Source organism: Harpia harpyja, chromosome 4 (genome assembly GCF_026419915.1).
Source record: "Harpia harpyja isolate bHarHar1 chromosome 4, bHarHar1 primary haplotype, whole genome shotgun sequence".
Classification (NCBI taxonomy): Eukaryota; Metazoa; Chordata; class Aves; order Accipitriformes; family Accipitridae; genus Harpia; species Harpia harpyja.
This window is the reverse complement of record NC_068943.1, coordinates 85025303-85042618: the sequence shown is the minus strand read 5'-3', so window position 1 is coordinate 85042618 and position 17316 is coordinate 85025303. Positions and strand designations below refer to the sequence as shown.

At 45.2% G+C, this 17316-nt stretch overlaps 1 protein-coding gene across 4 annotated transcripts; it reads left to right on the top strand.

Moving 5' to 3' along the window:
• Window positions 1–90: 90 nt before the first annotated feature.
• MED1 (mediator complex subunit 1) lies at window positions 91–17128 on the top strand. 4 transcript variants are annotated; one of them, XM_052785389.1, is made up of 18 exons: window positions 91–327; window positions 2350–2456; window positions 3295–3373; window positions 3833–3887; window positions 4013–4145; window positions 4906–4934; window positions 5305–5376; window positions 5691–5765; window positions 6314–6387; window positions 6786–6875; window positions 7609–7720; window positions 8044–8168; window positions 8379–8497; window positions 9140–9341; window positions 9545–9640; window positions 9748–9853; window positions 10712–10852; window positions 11030–17128. In XM_052785389.1, the coding sequence occupies exons 1-18, from the start codon at window positions 300–302 to the stop codon at window positions 13956–13958; spliced, it is 4572 nt and encodes a 1523-aa protein (XP_052641349.1). In that variant the 5' UTR covers window positions 91–299; the 3' UTR covers window positions 13959–17128. The 4 variants fall into 4 exon arrangements, with proteins under 4 accessions (XP_052641349.1, XP_052641347.1, XP_052641348.1 ...); XM_052785387.1 differs by having other exon boundaries at window positions 10712–17128; XM_052785388.1 differs by lacking the exon at window positions 91–327 and adding an exon at window positions 1617–1770 and having other exon boundaries at window positions 10712–17128.
• Window positions 17129–17316: the final 188 nt, after the last annotated feature.

Here is a 17316-nt window from a genome sequence, read left to right as displayed (position 1 = left end):
CGCCAGGCTCCGCCCACTGCCCGCCTCCTCTCCTCCCCGCCCTCTCGCGAGACGTGGCGGCTCTCGCGAGAAGGCGGGAGCGCCGCGCTCCCTCAGCGCAGCCGCGGCCGGAGGGATGGCGGCGGCGGCCGCCGCCGTCGTGTGAGGCCGGCGGGCAGCGGCCCGGCCGCGGCTCTCACACACACACACACACACACCCCCCCTCCGCACACACACTCCCCTTTACCCCCTTCCGCTCCCGGCCCGACGCGACGCCGGCGCTGCGGTCCGCCGCGGAGCCGCCCGTCCCCACCCGCGGCATGAAGGCGGCGCCGGGCGGTGCCGAGGGTGAGTGCCGCCGGAGGGGCGCGGCTGGCGCGAGGGCTTTCCCGCCGGTTCTGTGAGGAGACCGGTGTGTGCGTGTGTGTGGGGGGGGTTGTCCCGGTGTCTCCGAGGCAGCGGCACGGTGGTCGGCGCGGCTGAGTGTCGGGCTGGGGCTGAGGTATCTCCCCGGAAAACGGCAGCGGGGCCGCGGCCCGGCGGGAGGACGAGGATCCTTTCTCCGGCACCGTGACTCGGTTCCCCGCCACCCCCGGCCGGGCCTCTGGGTCTTCGTGCTGGCTGCGGGCTGGTTCCATTTGTTGGGGGGGGGGAAGGAAATAAAAAGGCGAATATCCTCGTGAGGCTCTTAACTGTGCTGAAATCTGTCAGAACTGCCCCTGTCCCAGGGCTTAATGGGGTCTTATGGATGTACAGAAATTCCTGGAGAAAGAGTGTAAAGCGGAGGGAGCCTGGCTCATTTGGGAGGTGAACATAAGCCCATGGGCACAAACTGAAAGACAGGAGGCTCCACCTGAGCATCAGGAAACACTTTGTCACTCTGAGGGTGCCCAAGCACTCAAACAGTGTGCCCGGAGAGGTGGTGGAGTCACCATCCTTTGGAGATGTTCAAAAGCCATCGGGACACAGTCCTGGACAACCGGCTCTCGGCAGCCCTGCTTGGGCAGGGGGCTTGGGCCAGGTGAACTCCAGAGGTCCCTTCCAGCCTCAACAGTTCTGTGATTCTAACATAGCCGAGAGGTATAAAGTGTCTGAAAAGGTCTAGCAAATGTTTGTTTATTTCTTAACGCTTGGATTGGATGGGGTCAGCATTAGGTCTATGAACTGTACATGCATCAATAATGAAAACAAAGCCTTGAAATTTTGCAGGTGAGGACTTACAGCGTTGCATGCCGTGGCAGTTAAAATGTCGTAGGCGTCTGTTTGCCTTGGACCTACTAGTGCCAGTGGCAGGGTTTATTTTGGCAGTGATGTCCGCTGGGATTTTTTGACAAATGCAAGTGTAGAAAAAGCTGTCTCGTAGCAAAAAAAGACAAAATTATAGGTACTCCTGAAAGCTGCGTTCTCTTTGTGTATGCATCCGACTAGATAGTAGGGAAAAAATGAACCATTTAATCTTGGAACTTTTTTAGCTGAACTGTCCGACTCTAGTTTTTTGCTTAGTCACTGATCCTGTATCCTTCCTTGTCTCTCATCAGAGAAATATTATTAACAACAGTGGAACTTTCTAAAATATACAGATATGAGCTTGTAGAACCATAGGTAGTAGATGAGAGCCTGTGGGATATGAGAGGTGTTTTGTAAAGGCTGAGTAGGTTCCAGGTTGGCAGAGATCCGTGACCCCCCCCCCAAGTCATCCACTGCTTCAGTATCACAGAGTGTAGGGAGCTGTGCCCTGGCTCTAGAACAGCACCGAGGAGACACCAGCCCTCAGTTTCAAGCTAGCATGAGGTAGGAGTGTGTCTGATCAGAGAACTTGTGACAGCTGGCAGTTGGACTGATTTGGTTGAGGTTTTTGGTGGTGGAAGGGTCTGTGTGAAGATCTTTATTGTAGAGGAGGTTGGATAGCTGGAAGAGTAAACAGTGAAGGGGAATCCAGGAAACGAAGCTTAGCCTTGCTTCTTTAACACAATGTTTTCTACACTCTCTGTTTCCTGTCCCAGGGAAGTTTTGTCTTTAGACCATGCCCTTGTATCTTCAAACAGTGCCCCAATATATTCCTGTCATGCCAGAACTTAACCTGATCGGGCCACATCACTCAGAGTCTGTGCAGAATAGGAGCTGGGCTTTTCCCAACAGGCCTGTAGTCATTTTATGGTCCTTTAGGTTTTGATAGCTTGTGATACATCCTTAACGTTTACTTAGCCTTAAGGTCTAGGTTGCAGGGATAAATCAGCAGAAAATAAGTTTTTTGAAATCATGGTTAGCTTAAAGCTAGGAAGTATTTTCATCGTAACTGCCAAGCTGTTTTATTTGTAAAGCTTCGAATATTGTCTCGTTCTCTTTTCTGAATATTCCCCTGTCTTACAGAAACAGAGAAGCTGAATAAGATGAGTACCCTCTTAGAAAAACTTCATGCAAAGTACAACCAAAACAGACCTTGGACAGAAACCATGAAGTTAGTCCGTCAAGTCATGGTGAGGATTGTTGAGATCTCAGCAGGAGGGTTTCTGAAGTTTCTTTAGTAATAATTTTGTTGTCGGTTTGTTAGATCTCTTCAAAGTGCTTTACCCTTTGTTCAAGCCTTGACTGCCTCCTGGGCCAGCGTGGGTGAGGCGTGCCAGTTCTCACACCCTGTAGTGTGCAGGGGAGGGAGTGATGTCTGTACCCTTTCTGTCTGGCCTGTCTTTGCCTTCCCTAATTACAGCCTCCCCTCTGCTGCCTAATTGACATGGGGCAGCTGTCAGCTCAGCACTAGGAAAAGGGTCAAACTTGTGGTTCCAGCCAGTGCTGAGAAGCCCAAACCATTCTGCCACTTGCTGTTTCAGGATGTTGTGTTTTGTAAAGCAATTTGCTCCCCGTTCAGTGATATTCAAAACTCGGTGTTGGCTTAGTCAAACGTGGGTTTGAAATACTGGTCTCTGGGTAGGGGGAAGGAGGAGCAGGAGGCAGGGGAGAGCTACATCAAAGGCTTCTGCATATATTGTGGTGTTAAAAGTTTGCCTGTCCTGTTATTTCTCTGTCATTTCCTATATAACTCTTAGCTTATGCCTATTAAAAAGTTGCTACAGTCTGTTCTTCCAGATGAGCAAGTTGCTTAAAAGAAAATAAATCAATTCCAGGCCTGCCTTTGCTACCTGCTTCCAAAATGGATACTGTTCTCCTGCAGGAGTCAAAATGAGGATGTAATTTGGGAATGAAGTCTAATCTGCTTTTAATTACCTAAATAAACCTCACTTGACTCAACAAAAGTTGCAATAATTCCCTTTTACTGAGTGATACACAAAAAGGACATTTTTCTTCTTTCTGACTAAGGAAAAGCGAGTTGTGATGAACTCTGGGGGGCACCAACATCTGGTGAGCTGTTTGGAGACTTTGCAGAAGGCATTAAAAGGTTGGTACGTTCTGTGCGTGCACTTTACAGACTGCTTAATAGTGGTATGCTATGGAAATGCTCGAAATCATAAAAGCAAGCAAGGTTGTTGCTAGCACATTTCCCTGTGTTCCTAGGGCATGTGTGCTAACGTTTACATAAGCATGCTTATCTCAGCGCCAGTCAGTACCAGTCAAGATGGCCTGTGTTAGTTTTATTCTAAATGCCCATACCTGAATTCCACTTGTGGAAGAAGAACCATTCTGTCTTTGCAGTTCTAAGAACATTCGGTTTTCTCTATGCAAGTTGTTCATTCTGCCTGTATTTTGAGTACAGATAATGTATATAGTTGCACATGTGAAGGTGTGACGGGCCATGGGAGGGAGTAACTAGTTGAGATTGGGTTTAATGCTGATGTCTTATTCCTGGGGAAATGTGGAATCATTTCACTAAGCCTTGTTTTTTGCTCTCTCCATCTAGTATCTTCTCTGCCTGCCATGACAGATCGCTTAGAGTCTATAGCTAGACAAAATGGGTAGGTCGTCTTTATTTTATGGCAAAGGCTTTTCCCGTTTATCTGTACGCATCGTAATCTCACTGCTGGTTTGATTGGTTTTTGTGTGCATCTCATAGCAATTTTTGTTTTGTTTTGTATGTAAGCCTTGGATCTCACCTTAGTGCAAATGGCACTGAATGTTACATCACTTCAGACATGTTCTATGTGGAAGTCCAGTTAGATCCTACAGGGCTGCTGTGTGATGTCAAGGTGGCTCACCACGGAGAAAACCCTGTGGTATGTATTACTGACAAAGATGAGGGTAATGCCTTTGTGTTTTTGGAACTGCCATTTTGGCTCCCGTTTGTTTGAGCAGAGGAAATGGATTATATTGAATGTTCTGCTAGACCTAGCGTTGCACCTTTGCTGCTTGTTCTAGTGGAAAGTAAAAGCCTCCGTGGAGTAATCTGTTCTTGTGGGTTAATCTGATTGATGTAGTGTACGTGTGCAAGGACTGTTTTAGTGATGGTCTCTCTTTTTCTCTGAGTGGTTTTATAACTGCCAACGTTATTTGAGGAAGCCATCACTGTGTTTCTGATAATTTTTATTCTGGAGGAAGGATAGGGAAATCAATCTTATAAAACTTAGATCTCTGAATGGACAATACTAAAACACGGAATGCTGAAAGGAAATGTCTTCCTTTCTGCACATCTATGAGAGTTTGCACTTGCTATTTATGTTGGCCTAGCCACTCTTCTGAAAACAGACCATTTTTAATATCTCTATATAAGATCATAGGTTTTCAACCTAAGGCTTCACAATTTTAAAAGTTTTATTTCAAATCAGTTGTTTAAGAGATTGCTTGAATTTTTCCCAGAGGGGGTTGACAAACAGAACTAGAACCAGAGTAATATGTAGTTGTGAGCATTGTGTTGCTTCTCATGAAAAGCTGATGCTACAAATGTTACTGTCCTAATATTTTACAGTTGCTGTGCTGCACAAAGACTGAAATTGCTGCATTCGACATTGATATCGTTGTATGTTCTTTCCTTTTCAGAGTTGTCCAGAATTGGTGCAACATCTGAGGTGAGCAACAAGACTTGGTTGTAGCACTTTCTGACAGGCTTCTCTTTGCAATATTGATCTGATGCTATTTTATGTCTGGAAACGCAAAATGTTTCATAACTGTTCCTTCCCCACAAAGTCTTTCCACTTCTCCAGGGGATTTTCTGGCTTTGGTTCAGATACTTCAGATTCTGACTGCTGTGCATGGTATCTTGGAAGCCACAGCACAACATTCATCAGAATCATTAAAGCTGGATCATTTAAAGAACACATTTTGTAGCTTTCACGTAGCAAAAGTCTTTTCTTAAGTGACTTAGTGAACTTAGAACTTTTTAAAACAAAACCTTATCTGCTACGAATTTGAATACATGTTACTTTTTCTGCCTTTCAGAGAGAAAAATTTTGATGAATTTTCTAAGCACCTAAGGGGGCTTGTGAACCTGTATAAGTTGCCAGGAGACAAGTAAGTCTAGAATATGTATTATGTTTATTTACAACCGCATATATAAAATTAAGCAAATCTACAAGCTTTTTATTCTGTGCTTAAATTTTCATTGTGTGTGATCCTACTGACTTCATCACCGTGGCTTGCATGTGCACAGAGTGGGTAGGGAGGATTTAATGTGAAGTGGGAATGCAGAATGAAGAGTTATAATTTCTAAATGCTCAATCTGATGGCAAGTACTGCAGCTTGTCAGCCAGCAGCTCTGTGAGTGGAATGTCATTGCACAGTTCCTTTCAATTTTATATTGTTTTGTGTTTTTTTTTTTCCCCTAGCAAACTTAAAACTAAAATGTACTTAGCTCTGCAGTCCTTAGAGTTGGATCTCTCAAAAATGGCGGGGATGTATTGGTAAGGACATCTATATCGTTTGTTGGGGTTTGTTGGTTTGTTTTTACTTAATAATGCTGATTCTGATTGTGCCAAGTACTGTATATCCCGGAAGTGTCACATCAGTGCCTGTATAGCCTGACATTATTGCTAAGAAGTCCAATGCTGAGACTATAGAAGGCCTGTGCTAGCAGGGGAATGATATACAGAGAGAGAGAAAAACAGCTTAGAGCTTTCTGAGAAATTGCTTTTTAACTGCAGAATTGAATTGAAAGAAAGTCTGGAAGGTAGAAAGTTTGTAACTAGATGGATTAGTGGTAATGTCTTTTACAGCAAGAAATTGAGAAAGATTTGCCCATCTTTCACTGCTGTAGATTCAGTGGATAAACCATCCATGCTGTAGAGAGTAGCTTTTGTTTTGCCTATAACTGTGAAGTTTAAGATCACCGCCTCTGTGTGACTGAGAATTGTATATATTGAGCTAAAATCTTAGACTGCCATCAGTGCATGACTTTTGGCTTCAGGTATGACTCTGGCTTCTTACAGATCTGTGATTGCCTCTCTTGCAGGCAAGCTACCAATGCAAATCCCCTCGACAAGATTCTTCATGGCAGTGTTGGCTATCTCACTCCCAGGAGTGGAGGTATCTTTGATTAACAGTTAAAAAAGAAAAGAATAAAAATTACTTTGTTCAGGATCCCCTTTATGTTTGTTGTTTGTAATGTTGTTAGTTTCACATTAACTAAGGGCAGTAATGGGAAATGCTAAACAAACTAAAGGAGGGACAAGGTGGTTGGGTATTTGCAAGTCCCACATGATCCAGAAGGCTAGCTTTTCTTTACAAAGCTGCACATGGTAATTTTATGGCAGATGGCCATGTCTGTGTCTTTGGCAGCAGAGAACAACTCTTTCAAGGTGCAGTAGCAGCTCTACACAGCATGTGCTGTGTTACAGTGCAAATATTATGTGGTTACAAGGGTTAATAATGATCGGGTTAACTTGTATTGTCAGGATGCCTGTTCAAAAGCTTCTCTCCCACAGGTCTTCTGATGAATCTCAAGTATTATGTCTCGCCCTATGATTTATTTGAAGATGGCACTGGAGCCCCAGTTATTTTGCATGAGAACAATGGTAGGTCAGCTTTAGCTGGTGTGGACTACTGCTGCTTGGAGGAGAGAAGAAAGCAGAATTCCAACAGTCTAGCTGCCCTCTGCTGTCACCCTGTAATACAGGAAAATCTAGACTGACTCTCGGAGGACACGGGTTTAAGAAGCCCATGTGCAAATGCTGGCTTAGTTGACCATCTTCTCAAACCTCATGGCTATTCTGGAGTTTGAGCTGGACTGCTACCAAGGGTGACAGTCTGCAGACAGAGCCTTTTCCCTTAGGGTGAATTTCATCGTTAACATGAGATTAATTTTATTGTGGGAATACTTGTGTCTCTGCTATCTTACTAGAAGATTATTTTTTATGCATGTACATGGAGATCTGTCTCTCACAAAAATGACAAAACCAAGCACCAATTAAAATTGAGGCTGGTCTCGGGGAAGAAGAGGGTGAAATTGGCCAAAATCATTATTTGTAAATAGCTTTGTAAAGAGCATACGACAAACTTGCAAATGTATTTGGAATATATTTTAAGAATTATGCAATTGGTCTACCTTGAAAGAGTAAAATAGAGCATTACGTCGCATAACTAGTTTGGCTGTAGTCCATTTAGTGATAAAAGTGAATGCTGAAAACTGTGCCTTGTGGAGGAATTAAGATATTTCCACCATAGTGATATGTAATTCGTAAAGCTTGCACCGTTTTTTTTTTTCATCAGCTTATGTTGTTGGGTTTTTTTTCTGGCTTCGTCTTGCAGTTCCTCGGTCTTTGGGTATGAATGTATCAGTAACAGTTGAGGGAACCATGACTATGTACAAACTTCCAATTGCACCACTGATTATGGGCTCTCATCCAGTTGACAGCAAAGGGTAAGCAAAGGACATGTCTGCCAGGCCTTTCTCAGCAGCCTTGTTGAGGTGCAAATTCAACATTCAGGCCTCTGTTGAAGTCAGAGCGGCGAGATGACTGCATGATGTCATAGCATTATATAAAGCACTTATGTGCTATCTTTAAGCCAAGAAATACGTATTTCAGGCATGTGACATGCTTTTGAGGAGTGTCTTAATTTTTAAGAAGGTATAACAATCTGTTTGTATTTGATCAAACAGTAAATTGTATGTCTGGTGCTCATAGCAGATGCCAGAGTCATGCCCTGCATCTAATAAGATCTTGTATTAACCCAATATTTCAGAACTCCGTCTTTCTCATCGATCACCAGTGCCAACAGTGTGGACTTACCAGCTTGTTTCTTCCTGAAATTCCCACGTCCCATTCCAGTGTCTCGAGCTTTCATTCAGAAACTTCAGGGCTGCACAGGTGGGTTGCAGATCTGTCAGACAGATACTCCCTAGGTTTTTATCAATAAACTGCTGCTAATTTTTAAAGTGTGCCAGAAAAGTTGCTCAAGATTTTGTGCTGTTTTCGGTAAAACCTGGTTAAGTTTCTTATACTAGATGGTAATGCCTTCTCTGGCCCGCCATCACTTTCTCCCAGGTGCTATCATTCTGTGCCATCTTGCTCCCTCAGGTATTCCACTGTTCGACACACCACCAACATTTGTACCCTTGTATGAGTTGATCACACAGTTTGAATTATCCAAGGAGGCTGATCCTCTACCTTTAAACCACAATATGCGCTTCTATGCAGTAAGTATGTTGTTACAACCAGGATGTTATGCTTGTAGATAAGCAGTTTGGGGTTTTTCGTCTGTTTCAGGTATCTTCCAAGTGGGGTAAAGGAAATTGGTCCAGCATTTATTTATAGGCAAAAACTATGCTATCCAAGCAGTAGAATTCAGATACCAACATGACCACAGTAATTAGGAAAATTAGGTAATGAAAAATCCATTGCTGTTGAAGTGCAGCTGCTGGAATGACAGCAGAGGTGTGGGACTGAGCCTTCCCAGGTGCTGTCCCTTCCTCTTGTTCAGACTGTAATGTGTGGCTGAACGAATCGCATCATTTTGGGAGAAATCCTAGTTCTTAATTTGTCAATGATGGATCTCCTGTTAACTGCAGAGGATTTGTCTTTTCCTCAGAAGGGATGCCATACCGTAGGAAACTGTTTTAGTGGGGACAGTGAATACTGTTTGGCAGTACTACTTCTGAGGAGCTGAAATCGTGTTTTGCTTGTTCAGATGGGAAGGAAAGTGTCTTCATTGTTTGTCATTTTCAGCCAGAAAGGTGGCTTGGCGTCACTTGGATCCGGGGCCTGCTCTTTCCTTCCTAGATGTCTGTTATTGCCTTGTACCCAGCAGTAATTGGAGTAAAGCAGAAATTGTTTGTCAGGCTCTTCCAGGACAGCAGCACTGTTACTTTCTGAACAAAGATGCTCCTCTCCCAGATGGAAGAAGCCTTCAAGGAACTCTGATTAGTAAAATCGCCTTCCAGCACCCAGGACGGGTTCCTCTCATCCTCAATTTGATCAGACATCAAGTGGCGTACAATACGCTGATTGGCAGCTGTGTCAAGCGAACTGTTTTAAAAGAAGGTGGGTACCGCGTGGAGTGGTAAATAATGTGTGGACAGTAAGAAACCCTGGGTGATTTTCCCAGGTGTAGGAATAAGAAATGAGACCCATGCTGCTTTCCTTTCTTTCTTTTTTTTTTTTTTTCCTTCTATATGGGGTTATTGAGCTGGTGCCTCTGGTTCATCTCCTTTTTTCCCTAATTTAACACATCCCATGTCTTTCAGATTCTCCTGGGATCCTGCAGTTTGAAGTTTGTCCTCTCTCTGACTCCTGTTTTAGTGTATCCTTTCAGCATCCTGTGAATGACTCCCTGGTGTGTGGTAAGTGGACTCAATAAAAGCATGAGTGTGTTTTTGGGAAGGGTGGCAGGGTTTTTTTCCGCTGTAACCAGGATTTTGATCTCTTCCAAATGCCTTCTCTCTTTTAGTGGTAATGGATGTGCAAGACTCTACTCATGTGAACTGTAAGCTGTACAAAGGGCTGTCCGATGCTCTTATCTGTACAGATGATTTCATTGCCAAAGTTGTTCAAAGGTAAGCTGGATTTTTTTGTGCCACCATGGACTCTAAATCATATAGATGAACTGTATGTCTATCTCATATTTATCGTAGTGGTTTTGGAGCCGTTCTGTCTGTGGGTGAGTTTTGGTAGTAGTTATTTGCAAGAGAGGAAAGCTTGGAGCCCTATTGAAAATTTCATTCCAGACGTTGAACCATAGCTACTTATTTTTGAGTGCATGTCTGAGGTGCCTACTATTTATGCCTACTGTAGTTGGTTGCTTTCTGAGTCTTGTAAAATGTGGAAGAGCTCCCCTGCAGTTTGTCATTTACACAGGCCTTTTATCAAGGTTCCTCCACCCCAGCCACCATTCAGAACACAGTAGAATGTTAACAGGGTACAGCACAGACCTTTTGAGTGAGAATAGCTATTTTTTGTGTCAGAACATCATAGGCTTGTTGCCCTTGAGTAACATGTGGCATTATTGTTGATTTTTAGAGGGTTGCAGGAAATTAGGTTTGCAAAGCTTAGACAAAGGTGTTTTCTGGCAGAATCAGAGTAACAGCCCAGATGGCATCCTGTGCTTTACCTACAAGATCATGATCTGTCAGCTATTAGTTTAATATTAGAGTTAATTGATTGATTAATTCTCCCTTCGTGATTGCAGGGCAATGCATAAAGGCACAGTTGTCTCGTGGCTAGATAAGCTTGATGGGATAAGTGTAAATACAAGCAGAACAGCAGGGCATTTACAGTGCCTGGACCTGTTGCTCCCTTGTGCCCAAGAGCTTTACTGCTTGCTTTATGTCGGATGAAGTTATTAAAACATCTTCAGTGAACATTGCTATAGGGCAGCAAAATGCACGCTAAACCCTTTGTCTTGTGTCTTGCAGATGTATGTCCATTCCTGTCACCATGAGAGCAATTCGTAGAAAAGCAGAAACGATTCAAGCAGACACACCAGCCTTGTCCCTCATTGCAGAGACAGTAGAAGATATGGTGAAGAAAAATCTTCCCCCAGCCAGCAGCCCAGGGTATGGCATGACCACAGGCAGCAACCCAATGAGTGGTACCACTACCCCAACAAACACTTTTCCTGGGGGGCCCATCACTACTTTGTTTAACATGAGCATAAGCATGAAAGAGAGGCATGACTCGGTGGGCCATGGGGAGGACTTCAGCAAAGTGTCTCAGAACCCTATTCTCACTAGTTTGTTGCAGATCACAGGGAATGTGGGGTCTACCATTGGCTCAAGTCCAACCCCTCCCCATCACACACCACCACCAGTATCCTCACCAGCAAGCAACACCAAGAACCACCCCATGCTCATGAACCTTCTTAAAGAGAATCCCCCTCAGGATTTCTCCACTCTGTATGGGAGCAGCCCTCTCGAAAGGCAGAACTCTTCCTCTGGCTCCCCCAGAATGGAAATGGGCCCTGGGGGGAATAAGCAAAAGAAAAAAAAGTCCCGCATGCCAGCCGACAAGCCCAAGCATCAGACTGAGGATGATTTCCAGAGGGAGCTCTTTTCAATGGATGTTGACTCCCAGAATCCCATTTTTGATGTCAACATGACTGCAGATACCCTGGACACCCCTCATATTACTCCAGCACCCAGCCAATGCAGCACTCCTCCTACTACATACCCACAGCCTATACCTCACTCGCAGCCCAGTATTCAGAGAATGGTTCGACTTTCTAGTTCGGACAGCATTGGGGCCGATGTTACTGATATCCTTTCGGATATAGCAGAGGAGGCTTCCAAGCTACCCACCACTAACGAGGACTGTCCACCCATTGGTACTCCAGTAAGAGACTCTTCTAGTTCAGGACATTCACAAAGTGCCCTCTTTGACCCAGATGTTTTTCAGACGAACAATAGTGAGAACCCATACACAGATCCAGCAGACCTGATAGCAGATGCTGCTGTGAGCCCCAACAGCGATTCTTCAAACCATTTTTTTCCAGATGGAGTAGATTTCAATCCTGACTTGCTGAACAGTCAGAGTCAAAGTGGCTTTGGGGAGGAGTACTTTGATGAGAGTAGTCAGAGTGGAGACACTGATGATTTCAAGGGCTATGCGTCCCAGGCTCTAACTACTTTGGGGGTGCAAGTCTTGGGGACTGATGGGGGGGAAAATAAGTTTAAGGGGAGTAATCAGTCTGATACGGTAGATTTTAGTATTATTGCAGCTGCAAGCAAAGCACTGGGGTCCTCTGACATCATGGAGCATCACAGTGGAGGTCAGAGCCCTTTACTGAATACAGGGGATATAGGAAAAGAAAAGTCTCAGAAACGGGTAAAGGAAGGCAATGGTTCTGGAAGTAACATGGCAGGTCCCGGGATAGACGGGAAGCCAGGGAAGCGCAGCCGGACACCATCCAGTGATGGTAAAAGTAAAGAGAAACTTCCAAAGCGGAAGAAGCAGGAGACAGATGGGAAATCTCCATCTCACAGTTCATCAAACAGGCCTTTCACGCCACCAGCAAGCACAGGTGGGTCCAAATCTCCTGGGAGTTCAGGCAGATCTCAGACTCCTCCCGGTGTAGCTACTCCTCCTATTCCAAAAATAACCATTCAGATCCCAAAAGGAACAGTGACTGTGGGCAAACCGTCTTCACATGGCCAGTATACAAGTAGTGGCTCTGTCACCTCCTCCAGCAGCAAAAGCCATCATAGCCATTCTTCCTCCTCCTCTTCTTCCTCCTCTTCAACCTCAGGCAAAATTAAAAGCAGCAAATCAGAAGGGTCTTCTGGCTCAAAGATGAGCAGCAGCCTCTACTCAAGCCAAGGCGGCTCAAGTTCAGGTCAGTCCAAAAGCTCAGCTCAGTCGGTGGGAAAGCCTGGATCCTCCCCCATCACCAAACATGGCCTCAGCAGCGGTTCTGGAAGTACCAAGATGAAACCTCAAGGAAAGCCATCATCACTTATGAACCCTTCCATGAGTAAACCAAACATCTCTCCATCTCATTCTAGACCCTCGGGAGGTTCTGACAAGCTTGCTTCTCCCATGAAACCTGTCCCAGGTACTCCCCCATCATCTAAAGCAAAGTCACCTATCAGTTCAGGTTCTGGAGGCTCCCATATGTCTGGGACCGGATCAAGCTCAAGTATGAAATCATCTTCAGGAATGGGATCCTCTGGGTCTATGTCACAGAAACCACCTCCTTCATCAAATTCTTCGACAGCGTCTTCATCTTCCTTTTCGTCTAGCGGGTCTTCCATGTCTTCATCTCAAAACCAGCATGGAAGTTCCAAAGGCAAGTCTCCAAGCAGAAACAAGAAGCCATCTCTGACTGCAGTCATAGACAAACTTAAACATGGGGTTGTCACTAGCGGGCCTGGTGGAGATGACCCAATGGATGGACAAATGGGGCCAAGTTCCAATTCCTCAAGCCATACTATGTCCTCCAAACACAATATGTCCGGAGGTGAGTTCCAGGGCAAACGTGAGAAGAGTGACAAAGAGAAATCTAAAGTCTCTGTTTCTGGAGGATCTGTTGACTCTTCCAAGAAGACTTCAGATTCCAAAAATGTTGGAAGCACTGGAGTGGCCAAAATTATCATCAGCAAACACGATGGTGGTTCCCCTAGCATTAAAGCCAAAGTAACTTTGCAGAAACCTGGGGAAGGAGGTGGGGATAGCCTAAGGCCTCAGATGGCTTCTTCCAAAAGCTATGGATCCCCTCTAATCAGTGGATCTACTCCAAAACATGAACGCTGCTCTCCCAGCCACAGTAAGTCACCAGCATACACTCCCCAAAACATAGACAGTGAGAGTGAGTCGGGCTCTTCCATAGCAGAGAAATCCTACCAGAACAGCCCCAGCTCTGATGATGGCATTAGGCCTTTGCCTGAATATAGCTCAGAAAAACACAAGAAGCACAAAAAAGAGAAGAAAAAAGTGAAAGACAAAGACCGGGACAGAGATCGGGATCGGGATAAAGACAGAGACAAGAAGAAATCTCACAGCATGAAGCCAGAGAGCTGGTCAAAGTCCCCAATTTCAGCTGACCAGTCTCTCTCCATGACAAGCAGTGCTATCCTTTCGGCTGAGCGCCCATCCCGGGCTAGCCCTGAGTTTTTGATCGGGGAAGAAGATGATGATCTCATGGATGTTGCTCTAATTGGCAATTAATTTTATTAGTGTCTTTAAAAGATGAGCTGTATGCAGGACCTGCGGGTTCTAGAGATGGAAAGAAAGGAACCATCCATTGCAAACCTGCCACGCTGATCTTTACGGGGTGTGTTTGAAGAGAAAAAAAAAAGTATTTCCAAGGATCTCCAAAGTCTGAACAGAAAGTGTGAGTGCCAGCAGCACGTTTGGCAAGCCAGGTTCCTGACTGTGGCCTTCCTCCTGCAGACACTTACACTCATTCTTAATTTATAAGTATTACTAGCCCCATTAGAGTTAATGGGTATAAAGCTAAGTATGCGTGTAAGTGTGGGAGCAGACCCCAAACTGGTGCAAACAGAAACATAGGCTATTCTGGGAGAGTCTGAGTTCCTCTGCCCCTCTTCCCATTCAGAATAAGTTGCTTTTGTATTTAGGAAGTTTTAAACTAATTATTTTAGGGCATGTTTTAGGGTTGGGTTTTATTCTTTTTAAAAGGGTGGTTGGAAGAAAGAAAGAGAATTTTTAAAATTTATTTTATTTTTGTGGCATTTCTTCATTCAATGCCTGATTTGGTGTGGTGCTGAGAAGCTTCGTCTTCCTCTGATACGAGCTGCTCTGCAGAATCAGGCACTGTGTTCTGATGGATATCAGCATTTTATTCCAGGTCACAGGGATGAAGGATTGCTGTCTTATGTTTGACTTCCCTTTCATTTAGGTATTTATTTATGTCCGTATCTGAATGCCTTGTGCTGCTTGTTTTCAGGCAATCTCTGTTTTAATTGTATGATGCAGAGCCCAAAGGGACTTGGGAATTTGGGTCGAGCCCATGGATTGGGGCAGCTCTGCACACGTGCAGCCACTGTAGCTTTGGTGAAGTTGGTGAAATTCTGGCATGCATTGGAGCAAATCTAAACTGAAAAGGGACTCCACTGTCTTCATCTGAGCGTTGCTTCCTTGTAAGCCTAGCGAACAGAGCTTCCCCAGAATCCCCCGATGCTGCATTTGTAAAACGATGGACTGGAAGCTGCACGCGTCTCAGTCCTGCGGACACTTTAGAGCCATGCTTAATTTATCCACTACGAATACTTCCATTGATGTCGCTAGAACAGCTAGTGTGTGCATTCAAGGTTGAAAAATGGGCCTTGTTTTTGCAATCTGTTTCTGAGCCCTTCAGGGTTTCATTTTGGTTTTTGCTTTTTTTTCTTTTAACTTACAGGGTGCTTCTCAGATAGATAGTAGTTCTGGTAATGCACATGAGCATTGCCTTCTCTCTCCGGGAGGTGTTAGCCAGCCGTGTCCTGGTGTTAGCACTGACACTGCTGGAAAAACAGCCCCTAACTGGTTCATCTGAGATACGAGTTGCAGCAGAAGTAGTGATTTCCTTAAAAGATGGGTTTTCCCCTTTTGGGTGGAATTAAGAGCATGACTCAGGCATCCTCTATGGTCTTATCTTGTGGTCCCTGAAAGGAAAAGAGACTCAGGAGAGCATTTTATTTTTAAAAGCAGTTAAATCTGATTCACTGAAGAGGAATGTGGGAAATGAAGAGTTCTGCAAACACATCTCCTTTTGAATCATGTACTGAGCAGAATCCTGCTCCCGCTGGGTTTTGCTGTTGACTCCTGGAGGCCAGGATTTCCCCCCGTGGGAACGAGATGATACTTCGCGTTCGGGGATGCAGTCAGAAACGATGTCAAAGATTGAAGTTTCTGTTAAACCACAGAGGTTTCCAGTCCTGCTTACGGTCTGACCCCAGTGACACCCCAGGCAAGCTGTTTCTTTTTTGGCTCCTTCAAAGCCGTAGTGAGGCCGATGTCTTTTCAGTAGGGCGGCGATGATTCGGTTAATTGATTTAGGGATTTTTCACCTCTTCTTCCTGCCTTCAGCTTAATTCCAGGGCTCCTGCAGAGCGTGGGAGCCGTGAATTTCTCCAAAGCCCACCCCCACCCCCACCAGGCTCTGGAGAACTCTCCCTTGTATTTTCCACCCTTCATCCTTTGCTCCTTGTGGTCTGCACACCGTAGCTTCCCCCTCACCAGCGCTCCCATCTTCATGTGCTGAAATCATAGGAAAATAGTAAATAAAGTCTAAACCTGGAGCAAATGACGTTATCTTACGCAGCATCAGAATCGTATGACTGCGGGGTGTCTATGAAGAGGATGTAAGAAACACAACAGCAGATGAATTTATCTTGAGACCCTGCTACGGCGGCTGCATCTGGGAAACGATGCCTGCTCAGACTCCGGCAGGTTGTCGCCGGTGTTTGTTCTGCCCCTCCTGGGTTTTGGGTTTTTTTAAGTTGTTTTTGTTAAATAAAAAGCCCTTTGATCTGTTCGGGGTCGCGTGAAGGCGTAAACAGCCTTCAGAAAGAAGCGCTCTTCAAGTGGAATCAGAGCTGGGGATTTCACGGGACGGTTTGCTGGACTTGTTATTAGTCAGAGTCACATTTTACCGGTGAAAGTTGGAAGGAAATACTGTTCAGCTTTGTAATTAACACAAAAATGCGTTTTAAAGGAAAGAGCTGCACACGTTTCCTCTCCGCTCGCCCAAGACCAAAGTTCAATATCCTAAATTTCTCCTGCGGAAGGCGGGCATCACCATCGCCTGCAGAAATTAGAGGGAGCAAAGTCTCCTCCCTGCTGCCGCTGCTGCTGCGAGAGGCACGAGTCCCGGACCGTGGGGGCAGCAGCAATTTAAAGCTTTTTTGCCCCATTTTGGTGCCCTGTCCCCTTCCCCTGTGTGTGATATAAATCATGTGAGAGAGAGAGAGAGAGAGAGACCGGAGCCGGGCACTGGCTGCACAACGCTTCTGTTGCCGTGATGAGGTACACGACTACACAGGCGTTTTGACGTGTAAATGCTCGGTCTCTGACAAATGTTTTATTTTTAAAATATTTTTGCTTATTCTCGACAATTATTTTAACATCTTTCAGTATTGGAAAGATAAAAGGTGTAAACGAAATAAAAGCCAAACCTTTTAATCTCAGGTGGTGAAGTGTACATGGAGATTAAAAGAAAATGGTTCTTTCCTAAGTGGTCGTGATGTAAATACCTGTCTGGAAATTTGCTTTTTTTTGTAAATACCCCCGGCTCCTTTTGCATTCTTTTTGGACGTAGAGTGTACTTTCAACTTTTTTGGAAATATTGCAAAGAACATGTTTATTTACATGCAAATAAATCTCTTTGGTACAAAGAGGTCTCGACTCACTGGAAAGGGGGGGGGGGGGGCGGGAGGCGGCGGGGATGCCCCGCCACGCTTGATTTTCCCGCGGGAATGACATCACCGTGACGCCAGGCAAGCCGGGCCCGTGATTGGCCGGACTCCGCGGCCGCCCCGCTCCTCCCGGAAGAGCGCGAAGGGGCGGAGGACACCGCCCCCCC

Excerpts from the sequence above, each read along its gene's own strand:
- MED1 (XM_052785387.1), top strand. The coding sequence starts at position 300 with ATGAAGGCGGCGCCGGGCGGTGCCGAGG. Across the intron at positions 3,888-4,012 it reads TCTATAGCTAGACAAAATGG|CCTTGGATCTCACCTTAGTG; the intron begins GTAGGTCGTCTT and ends TTTGTATGTAAG. Across the intron at positions 4,146-4,905 it reads ACCACGGAGAAAACCCTGTG|AGTTGTCCAGAATTGGTGCA; the intron begins GTATGTATTACT and ends TTTCCTTTTCAG.